Consider the following 20,920-nt stretch of genomic DNA (forward strand, 5'->3'; position numbering starts at 1 on the left):
GCTTCGTGTTCGCGGAAGCGCTCGTCGGCGTCAGTCAGTCCACTGAGAGGACGCGATGTGATGTCAGCGGTTGAGACCACATACATATATAAGGCAGTGTTTATATATGATATCTGTGGGTGAGACCACAGACCTGCTCGATCAGCATGCTCACTTGTGTGGTTGTGGTGGTCGTGTCTGTGTTGCTGGCGGTGTGGTTGGTTCCCCGCGAGTGGTCCGTGAAATCTGGATCCCCACCGCAGGACCCCTCCGTGCGGCTCCTGAGCAGCCAGGAGCTGGCCCTGCACGACGGGGAGCCAGGCAGCAAGGGCCTGTACCTGGCCATCATGGGGCAGGTGTTTGATGTAAACAAGGGACACAAGCACTATGGACCCGGTGGTGGCTATCACTTTATGGCAGGTGACTACTTCTTCTCTTAAAGTGATCACAACATGTTAGATCTCGGTATTAAACCTCAGATCTCAGCATTTAACCTCAGAGCTCATCACTAAACCTCAGATCGTAGTATTACACCTCAGATCTCGACATTAAACCTCAGATCTCAGTATTAAACCTCAGATCTCAGTATTAAACCTCAGATCGTAGTATTACACCTCAGATCTCGACATTAAACCTCAGATCTCAGTATTAAACCTCAGATCTCAGTATTAAACCTCAGATCTCAGTATTACACCTCAGATCGTAGTATTACACCTCAGATCGTAGTATTACACCTCAGATCGAAGTATTAAACCTCAAATCTCAACATTAAACCTCAGATCGAAGTATTACACCTCAGATCGTAGTATTACACCTCAGATCGTAGTATTACACCTCAGATCGTAGTATTAAACCTCAGATCTTGACATTAAACCTCAGATCTCAGTATTAAACCTCAGGTCTCGACATTAAACCTCAGATCTCAGTATTGAACCTCAGACCTCAGTATTAAACCTCAGGTCTCAACATTAAACCTCAGATCTCAGTATTGAACCTCAGATCTCAGTATTAAACCTCAGATCTCAGATTTTACCCTCAGATCTCAGTATTAAAACGTTTTTGAGCTGTATACATTATTATTGTTATTTGGGCAGTCATTACCTATCCAGGATATATGACTTTTACATTTATGGGAGCATTATTCTGATTTTCATCACATCTGTCCAGCAGCTATTGTTGAACAAGTTTGGATGTGAGTCACTTGTATACTTTCAGTATTTAACCACAATATATATTTGTTTGGTTAAACATTGCCATATGTGTCTTTTCCTCAAGTCCTCAACCTAAATCAGGAACATAAATTGTACTCTAATGAGAGCAGCTATGGTGCATTATTATCCTCCATACTGCACTGTACTCTGTGTTTTCAGGCAGAGACGCCTCGCTGTCCTTCGTCACTGGAGACTTCACAGAAAGTGGCCTAACGGATGATGTGTCCAGTCTGTCCCCCTTGCAAGTGGTGGCCTTGTATGACTGGCTGGCCTTCTATCAGAGGGACTACCAGACTGTGGGTATGTAATGCTTGTTCACCTGCTATTATGATTATTTTTTAGGGCACACATATTTATTGCAAGAAATAAGTCAGTCCCAGTTTACCTGTTTAATCATCTTTAAAGATCTGGTTCAGTTCTGCATAAATACAGAATGTTTCCTTGGTTAGCACATTGTATAAAGTTTAATACTATTTAAATTGCATTAAAAACACAATATGTACTACATTGTGGGATTTGTGCTCTGCTCATGGCTTCGGGACCCCATGTCTCTGTTACAGCTTAAAAACATTCTTCATACTATAGTTTTATCACCTTCAAACATAATGACCTTTACTAAATTTACTAGGATTGTTTATAAAACATACTCATGCTTTGGGGTATACAAGCATAAAAAACGATGTGTTACATATTTGTTTGGTGTTGACAGTAGTTTGAACACATCACTACTCACTACGCTAAACAAAAGCAAAATATTGGCAATAGCATTAGTTTGTATAAAAAAACATTAATATATAATATTATATAATATTTGAATTTAGTTTTTTGTTTAACAGCTTGGTCAGGGAGATACGTTATTTCCAACTACTTTGAGTTTTTCAAAACTTGATAGTTATGCTGATTGCTTTACTCTTTTTTCCCCCCTGAATCCCTCACAAGTTGGGATTTAAAAAAAACAACTACGGACTGGTTCCCATATCAATATAAATAAACCCTCTCACAACTTGAATTTCAGGTTTGGTATCTGGCCGGTTCTACAGCGAGACTGGACAGCCAACAGAGGCCTTGTTGCAAGTAGAAGCATCACTAGCGGAAGGCCAGCGAATGAAGGCCCAGTCTGAAGCTGAGAAGCTGCATTTCCCAGCATGCAATTCAGAGTGGAGCTCTGCCAGGGGAGGAAGAGTCTGGTGCTCCACTAAGAGGTATAAGATAGTTTTGGCCTTATCACATATTAACACCCACAGGGCAAATTACTGCAATGGTGTGATGTACTCAATACCTATAATAATGCATGTCTTACAGTAGCATGCATCATGGGTTTCTATTAGGCCTGATTCGTTTTTTCTCTTCAGTGGTGGAGTGTTAAGAGACTGGGCGGGTGTCCCACGGAAGCTCTTCTCTGCTGGATCCACTGGTCTTCGTTGCGTGTGTGTGGAGGACCCCTCTGCAGCAGAGGAAGACCCCAACCTGCAGAAATATGAAGGCTGCCTTCCACATGCTGAATCGTGTGCTGTTGGAGAATTTTAATCTCTGAGCCAACCTAGAAAATTGACCTATTCAAAGCCTGCTTTTCAGTTGCACAAATCTCAGGAAAACATAGGGGCCTTTAATTGTAACGCACATAGAAGTTGGAATGAAGAATTCTCAATACATTTGTTTTTGATGACCTTTATGTAAAGTTGTCCTCCCTTTTTTCTAAAAGGATACACCAGGAAGAGACAGACTAGATATCTGAGCATACAGATACAATACAATGTGCATAAAAGATTAAACAATGTGCATAAAAGATTAACAGAGGCAAGATTTAGGTTTGTCACAATGACAAGCACAAACTGCATTTAAGTACAAAACAGTTGTAGTGGTCAAAAATATCACACATTTATCTGTACAATTTAACAATACTTAAAGCCGAGGCCCCACTACCCGGTCGCCCCGCTATGCCACATTCTCCCCAATGATCAGAAATGTCATGTGATGTTGATAAAGTGCACCCGTTAGGCTTAGAAATTAAGACGCGTTCAGTATAATGGGTCAAGACAACTTGACTTGAGGCAACATCGTGGGGACTTTGATCGCAACTTCCTACGACGATCTCCTGGCAGGTCAAAAATGGAATGTAGTTTTTGGTGACTGATTCTCAGATATCATTTTTGATGACGACTATGACAAAAAAAAAACTACAAATTAATTGACAGTTACAGGCATAATAGGCATTTTTCTAAGGGATAAGGAGGGTTGTCGAGGATCATTTAGTTTTCATTATAAAATAGGGTTTATAATAGTCATATTTTTCCAAATTGCCGTGTTAAAGATAATCCATTTCTACAAAATTGGAATATGCCTAAACAAGACAATATGGATTAATCATAGAAAAAAAATTGTCACTTCGTTAAGAATTTCCACTGTTGCCCATTCGTGCCATCTATCAACTCTAATGGTAAAATAAGACAATGTCAATGTTATAATTCTGAAAATAACTAAATAGACTTGATCTCAATTGGACATTATGCTCATTTAAAAAATGAAATGAGGCGCTTGTCTTTTAAATCCTCCTGGCCTGTCCCACTTCATTCAGTCAATACAGAATTTGGGTGACAGAAGAGTGAATGACAGTTTGCAGAGAACCTGCTGTTGGTTCAGTCACTTGGTTGACAGCAGCCTCAGCTCTTAAATGAAGGTTAATATTCATTTGGTAGCAGTGATTTCTTTTTTGGTCACACATCATAAAGGAGACTACACCAACAGAGAAGAGGACAACAACTCCTCTAACTTGATTTGATCATTAGTGATATTTCATGATTAAATTGTACAGCAGTTACCTGCTTGTAATAATGAGAGGTCATCGGTACAAACACACATTATTGAGCTGGGGGAAATGATTAACAAATTGTGTCCAGCTGTCACCCAGCTGGAGGAGCTGCTTATATCATCTTAAAGATACTTTGATCAAAACAGAAACAAAAAGACAATGTTTCACTTTCTATTGAAACGTCCCTCTAGAACATTAATAGTTTTTCATAGACTGGAAGAGTATAAAGGCTATGGTCCATGTCCGGGAATCTCTTGTTAGTATGTCCTGCTACTGATGTCCCTTGTCCTGGTGTGCCTGAAGAACTGTGCCGAGTTGGGCCTGGCATGGCCAGTGTCAGAGGATGGAGGAGATCCAGCCCAATACATTACGATACCCCACCCAGAGTTAGTACATCGAAGCAGATGTCACACACCCTCACCGGCTTGTTCAGGTCGAACTTGATGATGGGTATCTCCTTTATAGAGCACTTGTGACACAAGAGGCGCCCGCAGTGGCGGCTGGAATGAACAGTCAAGAAAGAGACGCAGGATTAATCATTTAGTTTGGCACAAAGCGCTAATATGAATACAATTAATAGAACATTTATATAAAATCAATACTAACCAGTGATGTTTCCTTGTCGTTACACCAAACTTGGCTATGCATTCATAACAGTTTGACCCATCACACCATGGGGGCTCTTTGGACAGCATATCTATAAAAAAAAATTAAAAGGAGGAAAAAGTCTAGTTATAACAACTGGGATCAACCCATATCACTTCATATGCGATGTATCTCTGATATGTGGTTAAGTGTAAAAACTAACCTAGAAGGCGAAACAGCAACTGTTTGGTTGCAACTTGGTAGTTGAAAATGTTGATGCCCTGATTATTATTGACGCCCAGTCGAGCCCCAGCCCTCACGATGGCACGGCACAGATTTGCATTTCCTTTTGTGTAGGCCAGGAGCAGAACTGCAATAAAACATAGATCATGCTCATATTATGACAGGTCTATTACTGGTTATATTGTGCAACATGTATTAAATCAACAAAAGAGATAAATCAATCTACAGTACCTGTGTTCCCTTCATTATCTGGTTTGTCCAGAGGGTATTCAGGCATACACTCCAGGAACAACTCAAAAATGGCGGCAGCGTTTTCTTTCCCATAATGGCCGAGTACGTGCATTGGTGACTGACCCCTAAGTAGGCATGGGATAAAAAGGAGACATAAGTTGACACTATAGACCAGGGAAGGTTATTTTTGATGTTCTGAGTATTTATTGATTGTAAGCTTCCCCCTTCCGGTCTCAACATTGATTTTCTCAATCATTCATACTGCCAACTGAAGCTCTCCATACATTGTATAAGTTTTGAATACTGTTGTTTTTACCCAGTCTGAGATGACACATGAAACAGTTTGTGTATGTGTCAGTGTGAGTTTGTGAGTACGAGAGACGAGCTAAATTAATGAATGAATGCGCACAGCTATGAAGAAAGATTTAAGTGATCAGTGTTGTTATTGTGGCATTACAAACAAATCAACGTTTAAACTGTAGCAGGTCAGAGAGGTCAGCTGTGTGTGTCTGCCAGTCAGCGAGAAATAGAGAGAGAGAGAGAGCAATGTGCCCACGCCCTCATCTTAAAAAACGCAATGTATCTTTTTGCAGTGTTAACAGTGTTCCCCCAAAGGATTCAATAACACTCCAGTAATTTAATCAGGAAAGTGTACCTGAGATTAAAGGCCTCAGCATCGACGTTGGACTCTGTGAGTAGGGTTCTCACATTATTAAGGCGGCCTTGCATCACAGCCAGATGCAGAGCTGGAAAGAGCAGGAAGAATAGAGAAAGGATCAAATGTTATTTACAAGGATGAAGGTGGATGGGCAATAATATAATGTACTAGTCTAACTAAAAACAATGACTATGTTGGGCCAAAACTACATATTGATTCTCCTCAACAAACTGGCCTAATTATTTATTTTGGAAATTTGTCAATTTAAATGGTTTTCATCTAATAATAGTATCCCAGATCAAGTTATAATAAAGATAAATTATATAAACGGTACCATTATTTCCATTTTCATCCTCAGCAGCAAAGTCTACTCCATTTTCGATCAACACAGAACAAATAGTGGCCAGGTCCTGTTGGGCCGCCAGGTGCAGTGCTGTCTGCCTGTGTTTTGTCAACTCATTTACTTTTGCTCCGGCAAGCAACTAGAAAAAGAGAAAAATAAAAACAGCATCACATACACCATTCTTTCTCTAACACTTAAATTGGCATGAATGGGAGATGCAGAGGAGCAACATAAGTCTACCAGGTTGCGGACAATGATCTCCGATCCAGCCTGGACAGCCAGGTGGAGAGGGGTTTGTTTGGCTGCGTCCTGAACCCTGGAGTTGACATTAGCTTGGACACTGATGAGGAACAGGACACTTTCGATATCGGAATTTTGCACAGCCACGTGTAGAAAATTGCGGCCTTTGTTGTCCACCTGTACGGAAACAGAAGTTTGAGAGATCATTACTGTACCGACATCATTTTTATTGGTGCAACCGTAATACTGAAGATGAAACTGGTGCATTTATGTCTGGGCTACCTGTTCAGCCGCACCTGCCTCCCTCTTGAGGATAGCCTCTGCTGCCTTATTGTTCTTGTGCGTCATGGCACAGGCGAAGGGGGTCATTCCTTGGCGGTCACGAATGTTGAGACGAATGTCTGGATGGGAGATGAGGAGCTGGATGATGACGTTGTGCTGGCTGCTAATGGCAGCATGGATAGGAGCTCGACCCTCTGCATCCTGATAGAGTGACAGTGAGAAAAAGAGCATGATTACAGCTCACTTATTAAGTATAGTAATCTATTATTTGCTTTACTGGTGCAATAGCCGTTGATGGGTTGTTTGCTTGGACTGTGGTAATGCTGGTTGCAGCTTTCTTTCTGAAACTGTGAAAGTGACCTGCTGGACTCAGTCCACAAAACGGGAGAGTTTTCATTGCTATCCGATGAAATGAACGGTTCTCGAGATATGCATTCCACATACAGACAGATTGAGACTTCTGGAATTAGTTGATAGTTGCTGAAAAAGGAAAACATATAAGCAACATCTAGGAATCGGCAATTGTGAAACCATGAGCCAATATTGATGATTTTTGTATCACTGAGTATTTGTAACAAAACTACTAATTGTGAAGAACTAAATCCTTCAGGCCTCCATTAAACTATATTTAAATGAACACCATTTCAATGTTTAATCATTCCAATGATAAAATAACCTGTAATATAACTATCTTTTTCAGAAGAATTAAAAAAAACTTTTTGGATCTTTTCATTACTAAAGCAATGGGAAATGTACTTTATTAAGCCATGTATAATTCAATGAGCCAATGTTATGCTCACATCGGCCCGATACTGAGTGAAGTTTAGAGAGATCCCTCATAAGATCAGAGAGTAATGGACCCTCTGATGTGATGGGACTGACCTGTGTGTTAACATTGGCTCCAAACTCTAGAAGGCACTGCACCACCTCCTCCAATCCCCAAGTGCTTGCCAGATGGAGGGGCGTTTGCCCATCTCGGGCTTCTTCGTCACCTTCCCCATTTAGCCCTGGCTGCCTGGGGCTGTTCACATCACACCCGCTATAGAGACATAACATAGGGAATAAGTTAAAACACGTAATCACAAAGATGTCATTACATCATGCTTACAAAATGATCTTCTTTTAAATTAGTTTGATTTAAAAGAACATCGTAAGATTATATTGTTTGATTTAAAAGAACATCGTAAGATTATATTATTTGTCAATATACAACTGATTCAATGACTCTGCAGATATGTGCAACTACAGTTTAGGATTATATTCTCCAAATTCTAGCAGTATAACAGAAAGGACAATTTGCAGACCTGCGGATGAGGAAGCAAGCAGACACCTCATTATTCTCATCTACGGCTCTGTGCAGGAGAGTCTGCTTGCAGCCAGAGGGCCCTGTGCTCCAACTAGTCGCATCACAGCCATGGCGGACCTAAGTGGAACATGCAGGGGACAAAACCGTCAGAATGTGAAAGAATGACTGTTTCTCAAATTTAAATTCATCTACAGAACTTAATATGATGTATATGTTGCCTATAAAAACGCTTAAGTGACGATTAAGTGGTAACGTGTGTGAAGACAGGTCTTTATGGTTTTGTGCAGCTCTTTGGCTCCACAATATAAGTGATTTATATTGAAACCAATCTTTGTTCACTTGGTATTTTATGTTTCGGACTGACATGAATCTGTGAAAGATAATGGATGTTATACGGACATATAAACATCCCTACGGTTTCACTTAATGCAATGGTAAGGAGATATTTCATTCCCCTTTGGGATCATTTATTCCTAATTCAAACTTGATTTATTCTTTATAGCTATTCCAAAGGTGTTATCTCACTGACATTTCTTAAATAAAGTTTTGGTAACAACTGAGATCACACCAAGAATGAATGAAAAGAGGTTGTGTATGAATTTGTCTCACCAGTGTGGATGCAATATCTTCCAGGCCGTTCTCTAGAGCCAGCCACAGAGGAGGGTCCCCTTTGTCATCCACCACTGACATATCAGCTCCTCTTGTGCAAATGGCATCTACCACCAGTGGCAGCTGGTTACTAATGGCCAGTTGTAGTGCTGTTTGTCCCTCTTGAGTTCTAGTCAAAGAGGAAATACAAAACATAAGATACAGACAAATCCATGACAATTTAAAAACTCATTTCAAAGTTGTTACCTGGCAGATGATTAACGTACAAAAAGAGGTCTGTATTTTTGGTCCAAACTTGTTATTGTTACTACTGAACGCTACCGCTGAAGTTATACTGAATCCAGTTCCAATTAAAATTTAGCTGTTCAGACTTGGACTCTGATCATGAGACAGAAGTTTGGTGGTGATAGGACAATGCACAGTGGAGTTATGACAACATCGTCTCCTTTGGCAAAGGATGAACCTTCGCCGTACCTCAATATTTACACGGTTTGAGAAATGTACCAATTCTGAGAGAGAGAGAGATGTCACCTTTGCAAGACATAAAGATTCCTTTGATCTTTGACCACGGTCACTGCAGGAGTTGAGTTGTTTGTTTACGGCTCAGCATCAAAGGATTCATCGTCCATGTCGTTACAGAACCTTGTGTTTTAATGGCGAGTAATCAAACTTTGACGCCATGCCACGGTCACACCGTGTGACGAAATATCAATCTTTGGATAATTTTTAATCTCTGTCTTGTTGTGATGACACTCATCTCAATTTGAAGTCGGTCTGATGTAAGCCCTGGTACAAGTACCTCAAAGTAAAAATGTGGAATATGGCCAAAATGGCCATTAAATGCAATATAGCAGGCTTCCTGTTGTGTTTTTCCAATTGCACCTAAAGACGTTTTTGTTTGTCTGGTCATGATACACCTGTGTATAGAATTTTGTGAAGATCGGTCAATGTGAACACGTTCCGGGGGTCTCGGGGGGCACCGTTGAGACATTTTGCGACACCCATTGAAAATTCCTACAGAATACGTACATTTTCACCATTTTTGTAAGAATTTGAGCATGTTAAAGCAATTTAATTTGCCTGAATAATAATAATAATAATAATCCTTTCAATTTCAATAGAGCCTCACCTGTCAGGCAGTGCTCGAGCCCTAAAAATTAAAACAGAGGGCAGGGGGCCCTGAGTGGGGGTGAATGCATAGACCATCAATAGCAAATGACACCAGTTTGCCTCTAGCAGTGGATCCGTTCAGATCATGCACCCTTTTGTTTCCTCTGCTGTCACCAGACTAATGAAGGTCCATAATGCTCATAACAGCCATAACCTATAATTGTACAGATTCCCAACTTCTGCAGCATAACCTAGGTATTACCTCACATTGATGTCCGCCTGATGTTCAAGAAGGAAGAGGGCACTCTTGCTGTCCTGTCTCTGGATGGCCATATGAAGCAGGGTTTGTCCATTGGACATAGTGTCGTTGATAGAAGCCCCTGAGCCCAGCAGCTGAGCTGCTATGGTGTGCATACCTGACAGGCCCAAATTATACAAGTTACACATCACACACAGATTACCAAGCAAGCTTACTCGATTATGAAGAATCAACTGTTTTGTAAGGTGCAGAGCTGTGTACCTGTCCAGAGGGCCAAGCCCAGCACCGTCTGGTCCATGGAGTCTTTGAGACTGAAGTCTGGAATGATCTGGAAGTTGTTGGTGGCATGAAGTGCATTGGCTGAAGTAGAGGCAATAAATCAAGGGAGAATTAATAGAAACATTTTGACACGTTTGAGTATATTGGTGATAATGCATAAATAGCTTATTGCACTCATCCCATTTACATCTTAGTTACAGCTGTTAAGATTTATCAGACTCCAAAAACATATACGGACCTTTTTGCTCAAGGATGACAGAGACCACATCTGGGTGGTTGTGAGCAATGGCCATGTGGAGGGGGGTCTGCGTCGCCACGCCATTGGTGTCGTCAGGCAGGGCCTTCTGTGTCTGGAGGTTGGGGTTGGCTCCCTGCTGGAGCAGCTCTGCTGTCAGGCTTGCAAGGCCACAGCGACATGCTGTATGAAGAGGGATCTCACCCTGAAAAAAGGAAGAGGGATTAATAAGACTATTTATTATTATTACAAAATAATTTCCCCTTCGATTTAGGATAGAGTTACATTTGTTGGCCTGTAGACATAAAAAGTCAGATTAGAATTTTCAGATTTTTGACAGGAATCCACTGCATAATACTGATGCAATGTTGCCACAAGTACTAAATGTTTTCACATTCTGTAATTTTCTCCTGCCGTCTTTAAAATGGATCTAAGTTCATATCTTTGATTTGATACTTTATTCTCACCTATTAGAAATTGCCCTGATTATATATCTAACATATAATTAGCCAGTAATCTGAAGAAATGAAAAAGCTATTTTTTGGTTCACTTATAGATATCAGCCTTATTATAGATTTATAGTAATAGTTCTGTGTGATTTCTTAAAGATTTTGTGTTTTTATCTTTATCTATTTTCTAGTTATCTCTTAAAGAGATGGGCCGTATATGTTGGCATGACGCAGAAATATATATGTATGTAATTTGGGGCTGTCAAAATTAACGCGTTAACCCAGGATGATTCATTTGTGGAATTAACCCGTACATTTTTAACACTATAACGCAGTGACTTTGTAGAAGAACAGTGGAAACAAACATTGAAAACACAGAGTCACAGCTGCTCAGTAATCAGCGTTGCTGAGTCATGATCAGAGCAGTTGGTTTGTACCGAGCTGGAGTTTCTGTGTCATCCTCCACTCTGCTCTCTGTTGAGCTAATAAACACTCATCACTAGTTATCAGGACCTGATCAGTACAGGAAGTAACTAAGTGTTTGTTTGATTCGCTCCCGAGTTTATGAGGCTGCATTTAAACATCATGAAAATGACTCAACATGTACTCAGTACAACATGAGACGTGACACTTACAGTCTAGACTAAAATGAGCCGACATGATCCAACACCATCGATTCATAACCAAACACATGACTGTACGTTTGTCACTGTACAAACAATAAAAGCTTAACCATGAATGTGAACTTGGAACTCATTCATTCTGTGAACTGGCTCAACACTGCTTCTACATATGGGCATAGATTCAGATTTCACATTCAAATTTAAATGTGTAGAGGTTTGGATGTTTGTTTTATTTTATTTTTTCAATCTTACGAACTACCATATTGACTAAAGCAAATGTGAGATGTATATACCCGCCTTCTATCATTTAACTTTCCGTTCCCACAACAATATCCCCATTTAAAAATGGGGATTAATCTGATTAAAAAAAATGTTTGACAGCCCTAATGTAGATGCTTTCATACGTACCCATTTGTTGACATGGTTGACCTTCGCTCCATGAGTGGCTAGGAACAGAGCAGCTGCCTCGTTGCCTGCCCGAGCTGCTCTCTGCATGAGGCAGTTTTCTACAGAGACGAGAGGAAAATGTTTTGCAAGTCAAATGCACCGTCGGATTCAGAATAATATTACTGCAGTAAAATTATGAATAAGCACCTGTGGTAGTGTCAGGTGCATCAGGGTTGCTCCCTCTCTGGATGAGCTGTGCTGCAAAGCTATTCTCGTCAAATGAGGTGCCATTTACTACTGGTGCATCGTCCTCAAATGGATTTACCGATGGGTCTGAAGACACGGTGATATACTGCAGGGCCAGCCACAGAGCTGTGCTGCCTTCATGGTCCTTGAGTTCGAGGTCAAGCCTAACAAGATCGATAGATTACGTCAGGTTCCACACAGGGAAATACTTGGAGGTAAATAATGACCAGGGTTCCATGATATGACATTGCTCATATGAGTAGGTTACATTTGTCTGCTCTTATTTGACAGCATGGTATAGAGAAGAAGAAAAAAAGTCTATATTGTAATTAAGGTAAAATTAAAGAATTGCACGTAACCCATTTGTGTCTATTTGCAGTTTTTATATGGTGTTAATTGAACATTAAGCCCGCTGTGTATGATTTTCCATGTCAGGAACAAACGCACTAATTTCACATGAAGTGTAAATAACTCACTGCTTGCACTCTAGTAACTGGCTGAACACTGGCTCATTCCCTGATGCAACAGCTTCATGTAGCGGAGTCCTGAAAAACAACAAAAGGAAAAAGGTTGAAGCACTTTGATACTTTGCGAGGCAGTTGGCCTCCACCGGGATCTGTCGCAGCTCAAAAAGCCAAGAGCCCCGTGACCCACCTGCCCTTGCTGTTCTGCATGTTGGGGTTGGCTCCGGTCTTGAGCAGAGCTTCTGCGATTCGTGCCATGCCACTCATTACTTCCACAGAATGTTTCTTGGGGCTGAAAGAACAGACCAGATGAAGTGGGGTTTCCACGGCCCCCACTGTGGATGCGTTCACCTGAGCTGAGTGGCGAATCAGGAAGATTGAGGCAAATTCATCACCTGGAACATGAAAGAAAAATTGTCAGAAAAAAATGAAACTCTGCTTCCATGTATAATCTCTGATATTCCACATTGGAGGTCATTTCTATACAGAAACATTACTGAAAAAGATGGAGTGATTCTTCACAGAAACAGTTTATTGAATCATTTGATCAAGAGGGGATCTCACAAGGTCGATTTTGAAATGAACACCAAGACGGCTAAACCAAAAGTTAATTTTTGACATTACTTTTACAAGAAACACACAATATCACACACTATCTGAGTGAGATAGTGACCACGCACCTCTTTGGATGGCCTTGTGCAAGAGGCTCCAGCCACTTTGGTCCACCATATCCACATCGGCTTTGTTGTTAACCAGAGTGGTGGCAATACTTTCCAATTTACGAGAGAGGGCCAGGTCTAACGCCAGGTCACCATTGTTGTCTACTTCATTCAGCTTGCCAGGGAGCTGAAAACAAGAGGAAACAACATAAAAAACTAAACATAAAACCTGCTTATAGCATTATGAGAAAGATTCAATCTTCCTTGCTGCTTACATTGTAACTTTCAAATGAAAATTAAGGAGATCTGTGGTGAACTGACCTGCGAGTCCATCTCAATGAGATAGAGAAAGACCACATCTTCCCGCTCAACTTTTATGGCTTTGTGGAGAGGAAACTCTGTTTTAGATTTGATCATCTTGTACAGAAGTGGGGCACTCATGGTGCTGAAATCTTCTTTTCTTAGATCATCCTGATAAATAAAACATGAATACAGTCAAACACACACAATAAAGAATCAGCTTTGAATAAAATAATCAGTGTTACCTAAGAAATTGTAAAAAAAAAAAAAAAATTGCCTTCAGGTGTCAAAGATTGATGACAGCTAACAGCCATTTTTCTAACTAAAGTCATAAAAATAGCCGTGACAGTTGTCAAAGTCTGGCTTTATTGTATTGTAAATGGTGATGTAACAAAGACTGGTGGGACAAAATCCAAGTATCTCTGATGAATCTAAAAAGGAGTACACATTGGTTTAAAGTGGCATATTTGTTTTGATGCCTCAGGACTGCTGAAAACCATAATACAGCTAAATGATCATATAATTAAGACCTTTTCTATAATTCAGATTAAGAAGTTTTAATCTAATATGGTTTGGCAATACATCACTGACAAACAGTCCCAACTGTTCATCTATTCCATAAGCATATGAAAACACCTAAGGCCAGTAAGCCGTGAACAAACACTGAAGGTACTCACCCAGTGACTGGCAATGATCTCCCCACAGTAGTTCATCAGCGTGGTGGCGTTTAGTTCCTCCGCTGTCTGGTAGAAGCGAATGCAGTTCCTGACATTCACAGAGGACATCACGCCTTTTTCACACCTGTCCCAATGGAAAGACAGACGTTTTTCAGGCCAATAAGCCACAGGTGGTGCTCTTCAATAGGTTCTGCCGCGGCACTGCTGCCACTAACAGCAAGGATAAAAAGGCAGTGTACTTGTGCTGACCTCTCTCGAAGCAGCTGGAGCTGGAAGCGGTTAGCCAGCTTCATCAGGTCGATAAGAAAGGCATCCTCCTCACTGAGTGCCAGCTCATCAGTGTAAGCCCAGCGCAACATCGCCATGGCAACCTCAGGCTTACAATCTGGGAATTATTTATATCATTAAGGCAGTTAGAAAGATGCTATGAATACATTTCTAGGTATTTTTAACACTGGACTTAGCAGAACAATACTTTTGACACACCGCAAAATGACCATCCATTTCTTTCTTTATCCCAAATGGATGGATTTTCCTTATAAGTTAAGCTCCTCTTTTAACACGGTGGTGTCACAGGGGTTTACTCACCAGATAGGTCCAGTTCAGAGGTGGAGGTCAGGTTAGCCAGACTCCAGGCATCACTGCGAGCAGCCAAAACAAACTTATGGGCACTAAGTGTCTCCCCTGCAACTTTCACTTTCAGATCACTGCAAAACACAAATTCATCACACATGAGAAACCCAGCTATCTCAAACTTTTGCCAAATACATTTTAAATACAAAAACAAACAATAAATACAAGACAAAAACATCAAACGACAATTATGTGTCAGAATGGGAGTTTTTTCAAATCATACAACACACACCAGACAAAAAGGTTTTTACCATTTGCATATAACTCGATTTATTGAATGTGTACCGATCCAAGCATGAACCTCACCTGTAATGTTCCTGCTGATAGAGGTCAGCCACGATGTCCAGCAGACGACTAATGAAGGTCTCTGGTGCTGATGGGTTGGGGGAGCCCTGACCAGAACCCTGAGCAGCGAGCACAGCACATCGCCTCTCTGTGTCAGCCAGCTTCTGTTGCATCTTCACATACTCCTGCCTGAGCAGGGCCAGGTGCTTCTGCAGCTTGGCCACCTCCTCTGCTCCACATCGAGGGAATGGAAACAGACAGAGGACAAAACATGATGCAGAGATGGAAAAAAAAATAGAAAGACCTATTCCTAAACACAGGTTGGATCTGAACTCTGTGAGGCACTTTTCGCCTGAAACTAGAGGGGCTGGTCCAAAGTACATTCACTGGATAATGTTTGGTATTGATTTCACACCGTTTGCTTTCAGAGACGGCTGTGGTGCAGTCAGCCGCAGGCCGGTTCAGATTTGCATGTTCTACCTGGGTTCTTGTCGGCTTCCTCCCGCAGTCCAAAGACATACAGATTGGAGTCAGTTTAATCTGAGACTCTAAATGGACTCTCGATGTAAAACCGGGGCTGAATGGTTGTCTCTGTCTCTGTCGTCCCTACGATACGCTGTCCACCTGTCAGGTCATTGTGGTCATATTGGCTCCAGTCCAAACAAAAACAAAATTGCTGATTAAAGATGACTTTTGTCTGTTATACTACAGGATGAAGCTGTTGTGTTAGATTTGCACCGACTGGTGGTTTGAGAAATTATTAGTGCCTTCGCAGTGGCGGTGCTCGGGCCCTATTGCTTTTCACTAGATTATTCTGACAAATAATCGCATTTATGACAGATTACACATACTCCAAAACCCACCAAACTTGGGCGGGAGCTTCAGGCCTGGTGAAAATGTTCGATTGTGGAGTAATTGAAAATGGGCCTGCCAAGAGGGCTCAACAGCACAACCTAAAACCATCTGGTTTAAACGCTCTTTACGAAATTTGGAACACACATGTAGCAACAGGAAGTCGGCCATTTTGAATTTAGTGGCCATTTTGCACATTGTGTATTTTAATGAATTCCTCCTTGAGCTGATTGCGCCACATACTGGCAACAGGAATTAAGCCTTCTTTTACAACTTTTATTTGATTAATATTACATTTTCACCATGTGGTCTACACTAGATGGCCTGGACCATAATGCTTGATTAGTGGGCGTGGTTCGGCGTTGCATGATGGGCACAGGAGGTGAAGCGTTTCTCCTTCCCGCAGTTCAAACCCCAGCAACACTCTATTCTTTGTCCATACATACCTAGCTGTGTATCAACCCTCTCTTTTCTAGTGAACATTAATGTTTTTTACAGTGAGAACTTGAAACCCCATAAATATAACCCTTTTCTACCACATGAAATGCCTCTTGTATTTCCTTCCATAACATGATGCATATTCCTTCACCTTTTCCACAAAGCTCGATCATCAGCAAAGAGGCTCCCTCTTTCATCCACCCAATATCATCATGAACTTGAGAACCCATTATTATTCATAATGGAAAACAAAATTGGACTATTCAGTACCAGTTACCACCAAAGTCTCTGATGCAATTATATGTCCATCTACTGTGTCTTATTCCTCTTCCTCCTTCCATGTTTTCGTTTAGGATATATCAAAGGCCGTCTTTGATATTCCGTCATCTAAGTCGATACACGCAAATAAAGCGACTTAAAAGGGTTAAAGTGTTAATGGATTAATGGATTAAAGGTAATGCCTTTGACCTTGCCTAGTGGAAGACACCTGACGTTTGATTGACACCCTGACCAATAAACCATACAAGACTTTAATTACTTGGTGTTTGGTGTCTATTTTTGTATAAACTGCTAGGTAAGGTGATTAAAAAGCATATTTCAAAATACATATCACATCAGGTTGTAAAAAGTAAATTAATGATGTATCCCCTTCCATCCTATTGTTATGTTTTCAAATATGTTTCTTTGTCTGTTTAGCAGGATTACACAAAAACAGCTCATGTGCATGATCTTGTCAAACAATTTTTTTTTTTTACAAGGAAATCAATACCATCTAGAAATGCATTCATAAAAATTCCATACAAAATAAATAAAATGGGAAAGTTGACTGAATGAACTACATAAAACACAATGCATGCCTTTGGAGTTATAGCTGTAAAAACAATTTAGCGAGAAATTCTAAGAAAAAGCCCATCCTCACCCAGAGGTCACACATCTGTCCTACTGTAAACGATGGTGTGTACAACAAGGTTACAGGTAACAATACCAAAGTGCTGTTTTACTTAATTGATTATTATGGGGTTCTTAAATGACGCTGAATAATGATATACCATGGCCGTGGTCATCAATGCAACGCCACTTTTTAAGCTTTCCAGTGACAGCAGCGTAAACAGCAGTGTAAGTTGTATTTTACGGCGTTCTTTACGCTGTTTTCTTTACATGATGTGAGTGACGTATTGTTTCTAGGCTGGCTTGAATATTTACCATACTTTGCATTGTTGTTCACTAGCTCTGCTTTACCTTGTCCTGTGTTGCCCTACTTTTATTGTTCTTTATGTTTCTTCTGCTTTACATTGTTTTACTTTGCCTTGGCTAGTTAAAGCGTCACGTCAGACCTGGTTATGTGTGAGCCTTTTTAACAGTGTGCATGTGAGTGGGGTTTGTCGCCTTTTTGTTTTGGATTGTAGGTGACTGCTTAATTTGTGGGTTTCTATGACTTGATTGATAAGACTTTATTTGGCTTTTGAATAATTGGGTATATATTTATTTTACTGGTATAAATTTATATTGTTTTGGGATTTTGTCTTTACTTTTGTTTCCTTGATTGAACTGTGTGGAACCATACTGAAGCGTGTGTGTGTGTCCTTTATATTTTACAGGAGCTGAGAGCCTAAATTGTCCGGCCTTTTTAAAATCCCTTTCCTATGTGACCAATGTTGCGCAGAAGCAGTCGATTTTCCACAGTCTCTGCGCAAGACCAAAATCTCTGAATCTTAAAACCTGTCTACAAACGCAGTCCATGTAGTTTTGTTTGGACAGCCCTTTCCCTGTTCCTCAAACTGAAAAAACACTTTCTATGGATGTTTGTGTCATGTCTCAGCCAAGAGTCCACAGAGTCGAACTGGGGCCCATTTCCTTCCTTTAAACCAGTAAAGTTAAAGTGAAGAAATAATGCTGAGACGGCACCTTACTCTGTCCTCCCTCGTAAACCGTTATTGGCACGACAACTGGTCATGAGGTCCAGAAAAGGGGTGTTTCTATAAAAAAATAACCACCTGATCAGCTCAACACAGGAAAGGGTGGTTTGCTTGAGCAGCAGCTTAGGGACTAACAGATCAGCCACTGGAGAGTTTTTTTTTTAATGTTCTTATCCACATTTGTTTTGCAGGATTATCCGGCTTCACTGATGCATCTGCAAAACAATATCTACCTCAATTTGTTTTTATTTCCCCAGAGACAAAAGTGAAACTTAAGGACTTGTGAACATGATCAAGTCTCTTTCAGACCAACTACTTTGCAAACACAGAACACACACGGAAAATACCGTAAAAGTTTACTACCAGTAATATAATCCATACATTGCAGGACTAGGTCTGAAGAACATTCTGCTTTTGCATGCAACTTTTTCATTGAGATAAAGGCTCAGACAGACATTCACTGGGTGTGTGATTACATTTCCCTGCAGCTCAGTTGATATGCAGAAGTTACACCCACACAATTACACCACAGGTTGGTGGAGGGTTGAAGCTGGTAAGCAGATTTCCCTTAAGGAGGAGCAGGCGCACCCTGATGTCTTGGCCCGAGTCGAGGTGTTGCCCTTGGCCCGGGCAGCTCTGCCAGGTGACAGGGAGTGACGAGTGACACCTGCCACCCCCCAACCCCCTGTCCTGTATTTACCTTCCGATTAACAACACTGCCTTATGTGTCAACATTTTCCAAAACGACCCCTTCACGAACAAAACCCGCGACAGTCACTGTAGAGCAAACTGTGGCCGAATGATTGCTTAATAGTGCAGTTTGATGCCATCTTTGTCGTTGACATTTAGCTAAACACTCCTATTGAGGCTACCTGCGAATTATAAGTTAACATACGGTTCCTATTTTCTCGCGTATTGAACCAGCAGGGTTCAGGAACAGAAGCTGTCCTCTGCAGACCGGTCCCCCTTCATCGCATTATCTGGAGCCCGGTTCGGCTAACTCCAAAATCCAGCTAGCAGCAGCACCGACAGCTAGCGGTGGAGGACGAGCTAACGCTGCGCTTCGTATTTTCGGCCCCACACGATGTACTGGTCGTGAAGCAGCCCGACACACTGGTTCTATCAGTCCCTCAGTTCAACAAGCACAGGAGAAGAACAGGGAGTGGACCGCAGAGTGAGGAAAAAAATCAATCTCATACCTTCCGCCATGTTGCTCAGCGTTAGCTCCGGAGACTCTATCGCGATATGACGGGCAGGCGGATAGTAGCCAGCGGTGCTGCGTTCAATAACACGCCAAAAACATAGTTCATCACAAAACCGCTGCCAAACATCTCTCTTGTGCTGAATTAGTTATTTCGTGAGATATAATTTTACACGTGTGATTCAGTTCACAGCCTGCTCACATGAGTTGATGAATTGATAAACTCAAGAGCAAACGGTGCCAATGTAGAAGTGTCTTTGCAACCAACAAAAACAAACATCTCTAGTGACAGGTATTCAGCCTCTTGTGGTTTGACTGAATTTGAGAAAGGTTTGCTCTCACTGACAAAGAGTTACAATGTGATGATCCTGCTGCAGAGTTTCATTCAGGACCTTTATACAGTATCAAATCTATGTTCAGGACAAACTGGCAAACAGGCTGGGAGACATGCACTCTCCCCCTCAAGTTAGTAACGCATATTTAAATCTGTTTTGACTCTTGACTCTTTTATTTGATTGCGTTAGGCAGTTTAGGATTTGTCCACATTTTAATGCAAACGAGCTCCTCCTCAGAAATATATATGATAAATGAATCAATAAATATTGACTGATCAGACCCATGGGAAGAAAAGGATAATACGCGATCATGCAAGGTTATGGAAGTTCTTGGCGAGCAGGCAGAACTCTGCACAACACAGGGCATATTTATACAGCAGGTGAGATCCACAATGCAGCATTGAAAAATACATAAATTAAAAAGTCTTAAATGACTGCAGGCACATGGCTCTTATCGGACACTCGTAATTATATCCAGAGTATGCAGGAATTCATTGTAAAATTGTGCTACAGAATTATAGTCATGGGTATTTCTGGCATTGCCCCATCACAGGCCATGAAAATAAATCAAACAGCCAGAATACTCAAAATGTATTTGGTGTCAAATAGTTGTTCATTCTGAGGATGGGGCGGAAATAATCGTATGTTTATAAAACTTTCCCTTGAAAGATGAATCACTGCAGACACATTGTGTAGCAGAATTATGGCTCCTATCTTTTGTCATGTTCAGACCATAGACTGTATATAAAAAGGGCCAGACATTTTGGCTTTACCTCACAAAGCAATAAATAAAAATCAGCTGATGTTGAATAAAAAACACAGGAAAAGAAAATGGGATTCAATAATCGTTCTCCAACTTCCCTGGTTGATAGTGATGAGCTTGTTTAGGGGCCAGACTGAACAAGCTTGGATGAGTATTTTAGCTGTGTGGCTTTTCATCAGTGACAGTGGGAAGTAACATATGTTGGTTACCGTCCAAGTGTACAAAAGTAGAGGAGGATAGGACGCTACATATACTAAGTTGTCACAATCCCCCAGCTGAAAGAAAAATCAGACATTTGGGAAATGATAAACAT

General features: G+C 41.0%; 2 protein-coding genes across 2 annotated transcripts; one reads left to right on the top strand and one right to left on the bottom strand.

The window, feature by feature from the left end:
• The first annotated feature begins 13 nt into the window (after window positions 1-13).
• Window positions 14-2,862, top strand: LOC133018879 (neuferricin). The gene is made up of 4 exons (XM_061085200.1): window positions 14-399; window positions 1,350-1,490; window positions 2,206-2,392; window positions 2,543-2,862. The coding sequence occupies exons 1-4, from the start codon at window positions 147-149 to the stop codon at window positions 2,715-2,717; spliced, it is 756 nt and encodes a 251-aa protein (XP_060941183.1). The 5' UTR covers window positions 14-146; the 3' UTR covers window positions 2,718-2,862.
• On the bottom strand, window positions 2,843-19,538 carry ankfy1 (ankyrin repeat and FYVE domain containing 1). Its single transcript, XM_061085199.1, has 25 exons — window positions 19,508-19,538; window positions 15,124-15,331; window positions 14,773-14,891; window positions 14,434-14,569; window positions 14,185-14,308; window positions 13,529-13,678; window positions 13,229-13,394; window positions 12,739-12,943; window positions 12,561-12,629; window positions 12,046-12,248; window positions 11,860-11,957; window positions 10,383-10,584; window positions 10,127-10,225; window positions 9,869-10,022; window positions 8,497-8,665; window positions 7,886-8,004; window positions 7,464-7,620; window positions 6,582-6,782; window positions 6,300-6,476; window positions 6,051-6,198; window positions 5,714-5,804; window positions 5,059-5,183; window positions 4,808-4,954; window positions 4,606-4,696; window positions 2,843-4,499 (listed from the first exon to the last, which is right to left on the bottom strand). Exons 1-25 carry the CDS (start codon window positions 19,515-19,517, stop codon window positions 4,367-4,369), a joined length of 3,501 nt encoding a protein of 1,166 aa, XP_060941182.1. The 5' UTR covers window positions 19,518-19,538; the 3' UTR covers window positions 2,843-4,366.
• Window positions 19,539-20,920: the final 1,382 nt, after the last annotated feature.

This window comes from Limanda limanda, chromosome 14 (assembly GCF_963576545.1).
Source record: "Limanda limanda chromosome 14, fLimLim1.1, whole genome shotgun sequence".
In the NCBI taxonomy this organism is placed as follows: domain Eukaryota; kingdom Metazoa; phylum Chordata; class Actinopteri; order Pleuronectiformes; family Pleuronectidae; genus Limanda; species Limanda limanda.

Bases quoted from the DNA above. Each gene is read 5' to 3' on its own strand.
- LOC133018879 (XM_061085200.1), top strand. From the start codon at position 147: ATGCTCACTTGTGTGGTTGTGGTGGTCGTGTCTGTGTTGCTGGCGGTG. The intron at 400-1,349 runs GTGACTACTTCT...CTGTGTTTTCAG, and splicing joins TGGCTATCACTTTATGGCAG to GCAGAGACGCCTCGCTGTCC. The intron at 2,393-2,542 runs GTATAAGATAGT...TTTTCTCTTCAG, and splicing joins GTCTGGTGCTCCACTAAGAG to TGGTGGAGTGTTAAGAGACT.
- ankfy1 (XM_061085199.1), bottom strand. The intron at 14,309-14,433 runs GTCAGCACAAGT...CCATTGGGACAG, and splicing joins CTCCAGCTGCTTCGAGAGAG to GTGTGAAAAAGGCGTGATGT. The intron at 4,500-4,605 runs GTTAGTATTGAT...TGTTCATTCCAG, and splicing joins ACGACAAGGAAACATCACTG to CCGCCACTGCGGGCGCCTCT.